This window comes from Zosterops lateralis, assembly GCF_965231275.1.
Source record: "Zosterops lateralis genome assembly, chromosome: 6".
NCBI classification, from domain to species: domain Eukaryota; kingdom Metazoa; phylum Chordata; class Aves; order Passeriformes; family Zosteropidae; genus Zosterops; species Zosterops lateralis.
The window spans coordinates 36,947,358-36,959,581 of NC_139761.1; the positions used below are offsets into that span (position 1 = coordinate 36,947,358).

The 12,224-nt window shown below is 40.9% G+C and overlaps 1 protein-coding gene across 1 annotated transcript in view; it reads left to right on the forward strand.

Moving 5' to 3' along the window:
• Positions 1–1,047: 1,047 nt before the first annotated feature.
• LOC310910153 (cytosolic phospholipase A2 epsilon-like) overlaps positions 1,048–12,224 on the forward strand; it is a gene marked incomplete at both ends in the record, with an annotated part of 31,635 nt that continues 20,458 nt past the window's right edge. The window contains 3 exons of the mRNA XM_083862610.1: positions 1,048–1,689; positions 2,905–2,994; positions 11,532–11,604. Coding sequence (XP_083718736.1) covers positions 1,048–1,689; positions 2,905–2,994; positions 11,532–11,604 — 805 coding nt within the window. The remainder of the gene's footprint in view (positions 1,690–2,904; positions 2,995–11,531; positions 11,605–12,224) is intronic.

Consider the following 12,224-nt stretch of genomic DNA (forward strand, 5'->3'; position numbering starts at 1 on the left):
TGAGAATGCAGATGCTATGACACAGCCTACTGTTACTGGAGCTTCTAGTTTGTTATTCATTTGTTTTTCTGTGTTTGAAGATGGTAATTTCCTTTGGGTAAGCCTGGAGATGTTCATGTGCTCTTTTGTTCATGTTCTTTGGTTGGACAAATCTCTGTAAAATAAAAGTGATAAGAGTTAACCACTGGATACTGTATTCCATTCATCTCAACAGGACTTTCCCACAGTTGTCATTTAAAGTTCAACTGCCTTTCTCTGGAAAATGTATAAAAGCATAACTTTTACCTGCTTTGCACAGCTACCACGTATTTCCTTGTGCCTTTTTTTGTGTATTTAAGGTACTGCTGGGTGCAGCAGTAGTCCTGGGTCATGCCCGGAAGGCATTGATTCCAGGACCTCTGCCACCCCCTGCAAGTGTGTGGCCTCTCTCCCCTGGGAAAAAGGAAAGGCAGCAGCCCAGGAGGAGCTGGGAGCTGCATGCCCACTCAGTGATTTGTCAGATAGTGGGGATGGCCACTTCCAGGGGTCACTCTATGGCACAGGTCTCTGCCTCTCTGCAGCACTTAGCTTGGGCCCCCTGCCTATGGGTGACATCGCCCAAAGTGCACAGGGCTGTGCCAGCATGCAGGAAAGTCACCACCTGTGATTTAGATGCACTGGCCTTTTTCAGGGTCCAGTTTCCCCCACGCAGGAGCTGTCCCTGCTCCTTCCCTGCAGAGAAGAAGCAAGTGGGTTTGAAGGAGCAGGCCTCAGTGGCAGCACCCTCCATGCTGGGACTCTGCACACACAGAAAAGGGTGGCAGCAGTGCAGGACCCGTGGGGCAGGCGCAGGCTGGGAGAGGTTCCCAGTCAAAGGAAGGTACCACATTCCTTTTGGCTGTGGTGCTTGTGCTGTAAGGTCCTTCCCTGGAGCAGTCTATCCTTGGTGCTCCACTGCATTTGCAGTGGGAGGGGAGTCCTTTACTTAGAGAGATGAGATGGGTGGGGCCTCAGGTAATTTTATAAAATAACAAGTCATTGACTCCCACGGGAGTACATCCTGCAAACATGTCTTGGGAAGTGCTGCCAGTGGAGGTACCAGGAGTAGATACTGAAAACGTGTCTCTAGAACCGCTGCCCATGGAAATGCCAGAAGTAAGTCCTGAAAATGTGTCTCTAGAACCACTGCCCATGGAGATGCCAGGAGTAGAGCATGAAACTGTGTCTCTAGTATTGCTGCCCACAGAGGTGCCAGAAGTAAATCCTGAAAATGTGTCTCTAGAACTGCTGCCCACGGAGGTGCCAGGAGTAGAGCATGAAAATACATCTCTTGAATTGGTGCCTGTGGAGGTTCCAGGACTATATCCTGAAAACATGTCTAAAGGATTCCTGCCCATGGAGGAGCCAAGACTATATCCTGAAAACATGTCTAAAGGATTTCTGCCCATGGAGGACCCAGGACTAGGTCCTGAAAACATGTCTAAAGGATTCCTGCCTATGGAGGAGCCAGGACTATATCCTGAAAACATGTCTAAAGGATTCCTGCCTATGGAGGAGCCAGGACTGTATCCTGAAAACATGTCTAAAGGATTCCTGCCCATGGAGGAGCCAGAAATAAATATGTCTCAAGATTTGCTGCCCATGGAGGTGCCAGAAGCACTCTATTACATGAATAAAGGGGCAATCAAGATACCATCAAATGCACTAGAGGTAAGGAAACAGCTTTAAAATTTCACTTAAGATCCTCTGCATTTGACAGAAAACAAAATCCTGCTTTGTGAGTGTTTGTCTTCAAGCTAGTGTGCAAATTTGCTGTCTGACAGGACTGTACAGCAGTTCCTCTGCCTGAAGGAGTTTAAGGTGAAATTTTCTCTTCAAGGCTGTCAGTGGAAAAAGTCCTGAATCCACTGGAGCCAAAGATCTCATCTTCATAGACAAAATGAGAGAAGTCAGGGTAGTGTAGCAACAGAAAAAGATAAGGGGGGAAAATGAACAAGGGGAGAAACTTTCTTCAGGGGACTAATTGTCAGCCTTTTTTTCTTCTGTAATTACATGCTACTTTTATTAAAAATTTCATATTTCTGTGTAAGCAGCAATATTTTGACATATATAATAATGTGTCAAACTCATTTTTTTTTGTTATTAAGAGTGGGATAAAGACAGGATGGAGACCAGGAATAGTGAATTGAATTTCACTTACATATTCCCTTTTTGATTTTGATTTTTTTTCATTTTGCTTTGCGTTCTCTGCATTGTTTCAAGATTTGCATTTAGTCTTAACTGTAGTACACTATGCATTGTTCTGTGTGCTCCCTGACTGGATGAAGGCACATCCCTTCAGGAAGTGCTTTGGAAATAGAAACAGAACATTTCTTTGTAGAAAATGTCCTTTAATGGTGCTCTATGAAGTGCTTCAAAAGGGTGCACCCTACATTGTAGAAGTATTTTGGAACTTCTCTTTCCCCCCCAAAAATTGAAACAACAGATTTAAAATTTTGCAACTGCAATGTTTCACATTCTGTGTTCAAACTCACAGAAGACATTCTGGGGTATTTTAAACTGAGGTTTAATATTGCTAAGAGCAGGAGCAAATTGCCAAAAGATCACATTCAAAACAAAAAAACCCCAACCTTTTCCACTGAATAAATGTGGAGACACCTTCTAGGTATCTTAAAGCTGTGATGGTCTTCCTTCATTTTCTCATTGAAAGGGTACCCCTGACATGGATTTTTGTGCCAGTGTGCACCAAAACACGTGGTGGTTAATTCATTAATCTGAGTGCAGTAACAGCTGGGTGTAACCAACAACTCTTCTAATTGAGATTTCATCATAAATTATTGCTAGTTGAAATTTATTATCTATCCTGATAATGCTTCTGCTGTTGTTTTAACATTATAATTTATTGTTTCTTTCTCCTTTCTTCAGGATGGAAATTCAGGCCTTGGTTCCTTGGGAGATGGTGACTGGCAAAAAAGGAAAGAGGATGGTACTGGGGCAGACCAAAGTGATTTCAAGGTATTAAAAGAGACCCAATGAGTGCTAAGGGTTTTGTTTTTCTCAAAAGGGGAAAAGGCTCAGGTAGATAAAGAATGATGGCAGCAGCTTGAGTGTTACAAGGGAAAGGCCCCTAAATCTATTGTTTGAATCATTTTATTCCTCTTATGTTTATGATTTTCATAGAACATAGAGTGGTTCGGGTTGGAAGGCACCTTTAAAGGTCATCTTGTTCCAAATTCCTGCCATAAGCAGAGACTCGTTCAAGTAGACCACGTAGCTCAGTTCCATAATTGCCTGTTCTATTCCTCTGATACATTTTGTTTGGAACAGGCTGAATATTTAGTATTTTAATGTCTCACTTACTTGTAAAACAAGTGAGAACTGGTGAACTTTCTGTTCCACAATACTTTTTGTGACTGAAAGGGCCAAAAGTAACAGTGAGACATGCTCTTCTGCCATGGCTTTGGTAGGGTGACCTCCATCCTTGCAATTTATGAGTGAGTTCTGGATTATTGGATCTTTCATGGCTTCTGTGCTCCATCAGGAAAGAAATTGTAGTGGGATTCTGTAAAAGGAGTTATGCTTGAATGTGCTAGGGCTATTTCTTGTGCATGAATGTCAGCCAAAAATTTTTGTTTTGGTTAGAAATTTCTGGTTTTGATGGGCGTTCTCATTCTGCTCCTGTGCAGTCAGTCTGGGCACTATTTCATATCTGTCAATGGAGAAGTTTAAGAGTGATTCATCTAAACATTTTGTCCCATGGAGTGCCTGCTTCTGAGGCAGATAATTCTATGAAAATTTGCACTGTAGTCCCTGCTGACAAGTTCTACTGAAGCAAAATTAAGCTGAAAAGGAGCTTTGTGTGAAAGTTGAAATAAATCATACTTTGAACAGGCAGCCCAGTGAGCTTTGCAATAAGCTGCTTACCTGGTAGTCCTGCTGCAATTTGGGTGCTCACGAGTGTAAAGAAATTCTTATTATATTCCCAGTATTTTTTGTTTTTCACATCCACTCTTCAAAATTTAGCTATTGTGTTTTCCCAGTATAAGGATTAATATAATTTTTTTTAAAATAGTCATGTTAAAAGATTACACTGTGTTTTTACAGCCTATATTTTATAATTAGTCTAGATTCTTTGTGTCATTTTGTCTTGCAAATATTTAGGTTACAATGTCTGGTATCTCCATCCTGGGGAGATGCTAAAATTCTGAACCATGTCTAGGATGAAGAATTCTGTAGACAGTAAAAAGAGGCAGAAAAAATTATGGATCAGTTTTTGGTATAATATCTGTTCCGTACAAGGGGTCAGGAATTTAAAAGCATGATGAGAGAAAGAAAAAATATTTGAGCTCCTGAGTTATAATTACTTATGATAATTATACATATGACAAGTAACTTCTTGTCTCTATTTCTTAATCTCTCACAGAGATGTGTTTGTTTTTTCCATTGTGTGCTCAAGATATAGGCTTAGATCAAAGATATTTAAGGGTCATGAAATTTCAAGGGGACAGATGTGACAGTAGCAGACCAAAAGAATCATCTGATATATCCATAACCTTCTTCTAGACCACTATATTGGTCCTGTCTCACACTGAAAGATAATTTTTTACAATATAAAATTACAAAATTCATGACAATGCATTGGTGATGAACTAAGTTGTTTTTGCATGTGGTTACAGAGGCATGGTTTTTGTCTGTGTTCAGAATTCCCCACTCCATCCTATGCACTTGCATGATCATTATTCGGCTACATCAACAATCATGCGTTCATGTAAAAGATGCAGATAAATTTTTCTCTCCTCATGTATTTTTTCTCAAATATTAATTTTTCATCACTTAAACTACCAGAAGACTTAAATATAAGGGTCTCTGCCTGCTCAGAGGGATTGTCTGTTAGAAAGCTATGACAACATTTGCCAGCAACTGCATCTGTGTTTACTCCAACATGCTGATTTTTATCTGCATTAAGAAATCTGTATTACTGGGGCCTTGACTGGTACTTAGATCCATGCTAACAAGCAGAGCCAGCTCTGGTATTTAAGACATCAGTGTTTGTACCAAAAGATTTGAGGATTGCAGCGAGTCTCATATAATAATGCATGTGAGGGAAGGGGAGGGGAACAATTGGATGCATAGTTCTAAAGTCACCATGACCCATGCTTTAATAATGCTAAGAGGCATCACATCTCAGGTCAAGTCATACCTCATTTCCCTGCCAGACATGGGCTCCTTGTTCTTTCAGGGTTTGTGCAGCTGGGACAGCTGCAGCCCTTAAACAGAAGAGGGAGCGATTAAGCTCTAATCCTTGTGCAAAGCAGGAGTTCTGGTTTCTGCTGGGTTTTGGAAGTTGGAAGCAGCTCTTGAGATCATGGGAAGAGTGGGGAGCTGCCACACTGCCGAGCAAGATTAGGAGCAAGTTGTGACATCTGCTTCTGGTGCAGGTTGGGCTCGGTAATGTGAACAGGAGCTGAGGCAGGCAGGAGGGCTGGGTCTCTGCTGGCACCAGGTTCTTTGGCATGGCCTCCTTGTCCCCCACAGGGGCCAGAGCTGCTGTCAGGAACAGCTCCAGCCCCAGGCTCAGCATCAACTGGAAAGGCAGGAGTCAACAGTCCTGTGCCAGCCTCACAGTGCTTGCAGCAGCATGGCTCCAGCAGCAGCTCTGTTCAGCTGCAGAAACTGGTCTGAGCCCAGGTGACTCCTCTGCCACCCTGAGTGTTGGTATGGGGTTGCCTAAAACACAGACTGCTGGAATTACATGTTCCTTCACACCTCCCACTTCAAAAGTGAACCTCATAAAATCAAATGAGGTCACTTCCCATCAGCTCAAAACTTTGAAATATGGTTTGTCTAATCCATATTTGACATCAAAAATGCAAAACATCTGGACCTGAAATACACCTAGAAATGCCCTTGAGAATTGGTAGTCAGAAAGAGAGATTTGCAGAGTGTGATGCATGTCCTGTGGTAATGTCTACCTCAGGATGAGAATCCAGAAATGTTCAACAGCTGTTAGATGTAAACACTAATTTTACAGCTGGAATCTGGAATTAGGTGTAAAGAGTCTCAACCCTCAGATGGTTCATTCTCAGCCTAGTTTCTTTTTTGTCATATTTGTTCTACTGAGGGAGGGCAGAGGGCACGGTTTTGTTTTTTTTTCATGGATGGACTATCCTATTGCTCTGGATACAGTTTTACACATGCAAATAATTTTGAACATGCGGCTGAACAGTTGAACTTTCCAAATAGACCTATTTTACAAAATCTGAAGAAGTCTGATTGTTAAACATGTGCAAACACTAAGAGGTGAAGGTAATGTTAACGGTACTGAAAGGGCTATGCAACTAGCCTGAGTTAGCAATCAAATAAAACATCTCTGCAGATTTACATAATAAGTAATATAAATAATAAATAATGCTTTTGTTTATTAAATATAATTATACATCACTGCATTTATGGGATCACAATGCAGTGAGAGTATCCATCTTGTGCTGGTCAGTATTTGAAGTTTTGGTTTTTGGAAATGTCTTTCAAGCACAGTATAATGTGCATAGTCTCATTCCTCAAAAGTTTTCTGAGTCCCATGATGGATGTATGTATGAGGAAGCAGTCATCTGAAAGATACAATTCTTGTGATCTGTCATGTCATGCTTCTGTCGATGTGGAAAAATTTCCCCTGGTGGAACCAGGGTTGCTGTGGCTGTATGCCTGAAAGGGACTTTTCCATCTGGGTGTGGACGTTTTAAATTCATTGATAGCCAACCAATGCTTCTGCTACTCCTCGTGAAAAGGCAGTCTGATTAGAAGAAGAAATGCTACTAATAAAACCCACAAAACACACAGCTTTTGAAAAGCACTGCTGTGGCAGCAGTGATCATCAGCATCATCAGCATGCCCACGCACAGCCTCATAGCCCTCAGCTGAGGTGCCCTGCCCAGCCTGGAGGAGGTGAAGGAAGGAAGCAATTAAAGCATCTTTTCCATCGTGGAGCCTGATTTTGTCAAGAATGAGGAAGAACTTCAGAGAGGTGGCCAAGAGCAGCAGGTCTGGGTAGCCTGCCACGGGAGATCCCAGCACATCCCACAGCATCCCATGGCTGTAGCAAGCTGGGGCAGGGATTGGTGAGTGATTTTCACAGCCTGAAGCATCCTGACTACAACTTTAAAAAAATGCCACACATTCTTTAAGGAGACCTGATTTCAGACAGCTCAAGACAGACTTTCACACACCACCAGCTCTAGATGCACCATCAGGAGGGAATGATTTTGTCCCTGGCTACCATCTAGTTAAATTAGCACTTGGAGTGCCCTGCAACATCCTGGGAGTGATTTCATCTCAGTAAATGGTTCTCCAGGCTGGGAATGCAGGAATACCTTAGACAAGGCAAGGAAGCAGTCTTTGCCAGGAAAGGCTGCTGAGCTAGTAGATGACATATGGAGGAATTATTACTGTGTGATTGCAGGAAAAATGTGTGGATAGGGAGGAAGTTTTCTTTCATGGGTTACATAGATGACACACGTTTTTTTCAGGTTGGTGTGTAGAAATGGCTTTTTCAGCCATCGTAAAAGTAAATTGATTTTGCTAAAGGTATTTTTAAATCTTGTCTGATCTTTGCAGGATGGTTTGTGGAATAGTATGCAGTGCAGTTGCACTGAAATAGGTAATGGTACCAGCACACTGTGGCACATAGTTCTCTTTCCTTCATCACAGTTTTGCACTCAGCATGTCAAAGACCACCTACTCATGAGACCAGATGGAAGGCATTCCACATTTCATGTAGAAAATCAGCAGCTGAATATCTGGTTGGATACCTGCTTATTGATGATGATGCAGTTTCCACACACACAAACTGAATATGAATTTCAGGATCTCTGCATTATTCTTCTGTTAGTTTATAACTGCTTTGGAATAAATACCAATCTAAAAGGAGCAACAATCAAGTCTGAGAATGTGTTAACTTCTCCTGAAGGTTCAAGAGTATATTCTCTTCTCTGGATCAGTGTGGTTGGATGACTGGTCTCTGTTTTGGGAAGGCAGCTACAATATTCTGCTATCTGATGGAATATCTGTGCTAAACCAAGCACCTAACACTTAAAAAAAACCTGAAAAGCATTGACCCAGCACACATTTTACTGTATTGTGGTAGAATTGTGTGACTGGGGTAATAAGTGAGGAGATGAATGTTCATACTATTGATATCGCAAGGTGTAAAGATGTGGCTAGCACTCACCCATCATGGCAGAGTCTGTTAGATGAAGAAGCCTGAAGGCCAAAGAAAGAAAGCTACTGAGAGAAAAGCAAGTTTAAAAAAAAAAAAAAAAAAAAAAGTAAAGAAGTAGAGTCACCCTCTGGTCTCATGGAATCTTGCCTCATTAAGGAGTCCTGCCATTTTATAGCTCCATGGTCACTTGTGATGTGACAGGATGTATTATACAGCTAAAGTAGTGGAGTAATTTACAGCAGTGCTTCTTGAGATGGATGCGTGCCACACATACCTGCATCTGAATATAAGCATGACTTTAAAGAGGGCTGGGATAGACCTGCAGAGGCAGAAATGTTCCAGGAATGCAGACAGTCTGCATCACCAGAGTGCTCATGACAGAGAATTTTCTGTTTTCAAATTCTTACTCCTCAGCTGGGAGAAAGTGGGCATCATTCACATGACAGAGGAATCTCTTACTTATACCAAAGTAGGAACTTAGTACCAAGTATCATACCATGTTGTTCCTTTTTATGGGAAACACAATAAAATCAGAAGAGACTGTGAGGTCTGTTCTACATTGAATGGAGTTTGGAGAATCTCAGTAAAACTTCATTTTCCTGGGACTTCAGAGAAGCTAGCACTGTACACCCTACTCATGCACTGGCACCTCAGAATGCTGTACTGCATTCAGCTGTGCTACACACACATGAGCACAAGCCGGGAAGCACCAAATTGAAGACAAGCTGACTAGTTGACGATTTGCTGTGGTGGACACCTCTCTGTATATGGAACCTTGTGACATAACAGCAGCCTTTTTTTGTTGTTGTTAAAGGTATCATAATAGGTATTAAGTAAACAAAATAACAGAACCTCTGTCTTTTGTTTTATACGTGTGACTGCTATTTTCTTTGTCTCTATAAGTAGACCCTGGTAGATCATGTTATAGTTGTCACAGTTGCTATTTAAATACATTTCTTTTGTTTAAGATGTTACAGGAATTAATTAAAATAGCAAATCCTGCTGGGAGCAGAAGAACTAGCTAGGCCTGATCACTGGGTGAATTCTACTCTCCCTATTGTCTTTGCTGCTGCCACCAGCAGGTACCAGGGCTGTCAGGAAGACTGGTACCTGGCTCCTGCCTTTTCCTTGGGTAACTGGCTGGTGGCACCTGCCTCTCCCCTACTGCAAGCCCAGGTCCTGATTTCTGTAGCTTCTGTTAAGCCACAGATATTTTTAAATTTTTTTTTTTTTTTTGGTAAAATTTCTGTGAATCCTTCTGTGAATCCTGTATCTTTGAGAATTGATTTCTCCATGTCAGATAGGGAAAAGCTTGCTAACGTATTAGAAAGTCATGGCATGGGAACCAGGAAGAAATGATCAAATGGCAGAAACCATCTAATATTCCTTAAAAAACTCCAATCTAAGTTTTCTCCTATCTAAGAATCACAAATTGCTTTGCAAATGATGAATTCATTGGTTCCCTCTCAAGCAATGCCACTTGTCAGAGGAAGTGTTGCTGGAGCTGATCCACAAGTTGGCAGCACCTTGTGCAACCTCTGGAGATAAATGCCTGTGAGAATTTCCCCCATGTTTATGCAGATCCTAACGAACAATGAGTTTCTGCCTTCTAGGGCATATGCTGAGGTGCCTAAGCTCATTCCTGACCTGTGAGTGTGGTGATCCACCTTTGCTAATTACCCAGCTGAGAAGAAGGGTAAATTAAAAGGGTGTAGAACTGTATTAACATGGCTATACTGTTTCTAAAATCTGAACTAGTGTCTTTGAACGGGGTAGCTCTGAGGACATATCCTTCCACCAGTTGTTGGAAAATTTTGCAGCTTCTGTAAAGTTTTTTTTCTTTTGAGAGCAATTGAAATAGAAGGTAAATAGATTTTGTAGGTTGAATTTCATGAAGAAGTACTAAAAAAAGAAAAAAGCCATAGCATTCTTGGACACATATAAGAGGAGTAGAAACAGCAATGGTTTTTAAGAATTCTATAAAAAGATTTTAACATAACATGATACATTAGAAGAGAGAATGGAGGAGTCTAATCACATATTGGAAAAGTAATTTGTTGTGACAAAAGAGGCATAATTATCTTTCCATCTGTAAATAAGACCCTTTTACTCTGTTCTCTTGAGAAAAAAAATTGTTTAAGTGAGGTTCTTCCAGCTTCTGTCTTAAAATCTATTTTGTCTGCTTGTTTATAATTGTTATAGGAAGTCTCTGAAGTGCTATAGAAATAGAAGGATGCTCCTAAATTAGACAAAACCTGTTGATAAAAATAGCAATTTTCAAAAAGAATGATTTGTGGGGCTCTGCTGTAACCACTTAGGCAGGTGGAAATATTTCTAGGAGTGTGAGGAAATAACCATGTGTCACAGCCACAGGAAATGCTGATTTACTTTTTGGCTTGGTCAAAATAGCCTTTTGCAGATAGCTCTGAGCCAGAGACAGGTTTATGGAATGAGCCAGCAGGAAATTGTCTTCCTTAGAAGGAACTCACATTTATCTTCTAATAATAAATAGGAAGAGGTCCCTGCAGCCCACAAAACCTGGAGAGACTTGCTTTATTGAAGATTAAGGCTGAGATATTTGAAGGGAACAAAGTGAAGCACTTTCAATCTTCAGGGTTTTTTTTATTTTTATTTTTCTCCAAGGGCAACCCATACCTAGATCTATAGATCCTAAATCCTCTGGAAACAATTTTCAGCCATTGGCTTATCTTATAGTTGTGATTTGCAAAAGCTCACATTACTGTTACTGTTTTTCTCATACAATTGTAAATTGCAGGAAATCTGTGTTTTTGAAGCAGAAGGCAAAAACACCTCTTAAAAAGTGGTACTTCAGGTTTATCCCATGGGAGTCCACAGCAACAGATATTCTCCACATCAGTTTTTTCAATGCCATGGATCCATATGGGTGGTTACTAGGAGGATTGACTGTGACTCTGACTAAGACTGATGGCATTTTGACACCTTCATCATGGTTCTCACCAGTGCATTTAATCTGTCCAAGAGACTGTAGTTATATCGTAGACTAGACTCACCAACTTCAGAGTGAAAGGTTTTGCAAGCATCTCACAGGCTGTGCAAATTGTCAGAGTTTTTTTTTCCTGTCTTTTCTGCTCTGATGAGCAATCTGGAGTCTCAGAGTAATAAAGCAAAAAGACAGTGAAATATATAAGATGTTAGGACATTTTTAAAGCAGAAGCATCATCTGCAAAATAGTGAGATAATTGACCCAAATTTTACTAATTGTATTGGTGCTTCGTGGCACCCACTTAGTTTGCACATTTGATTTTTTTTCCCACCAAAAGCTTATTCAGAATCCCTTTTTACTGTTCCTCTCTAGATAGAATCCTCTCCTTGCTACCTGTTGACTGTAAGGGTCATCCGGATGAGAAATCTCCAGCGAGTGGATGCCTGTAAGTATCTCTATTCCTACTGGGAACTCAGGAAATAGGCAAATTATATATTTTATAATTCTGTAACAACCTTTTCTTAGTGTTTCTGAAATAACCCAGTGTTTATGTAAATTAATTGTTATAAACCAGGTCAGTCCTTGCTGTTTGCTGCTGTTTCATCCTTTTCCCCTGTGCTTTCTGGCTGGTTTCAAGACTTGAATGTGTTTCTGGGGATAAGTACTTTCTATCAAAAAAAGGAGAGTTTCTGACAGAGGTAGATGAAAGACTCCATTCCATGTTTTCAGAAATAAGCAGTAATTCTGCTGAGGGGCTGTAGCACCTTGGGAAATGTAGCTGGGAGGAGCAAACCCTTTCAACGTTCTCCATCTTGGTTTTAACAAAGATGAGTTGAACGGGAAAAAGCTTTTTACAAACATTACCACCAGGTTAATGCCATCATTAATTACCCTGAAAGGACAGTTAGATAACGTGCTAACTGAGGACTGGATGCTTGGTCCTTTCTAAGGCTTTTGCAGCAGTCTTGCAGTTGTGCAAGAGTGTGAGTCACATGGGAGGAAAGTGGTGAGAGGGAGTAAGGTGGAAAGGAAAACACCACTGTTTTATAAAAGAACATGGACCAT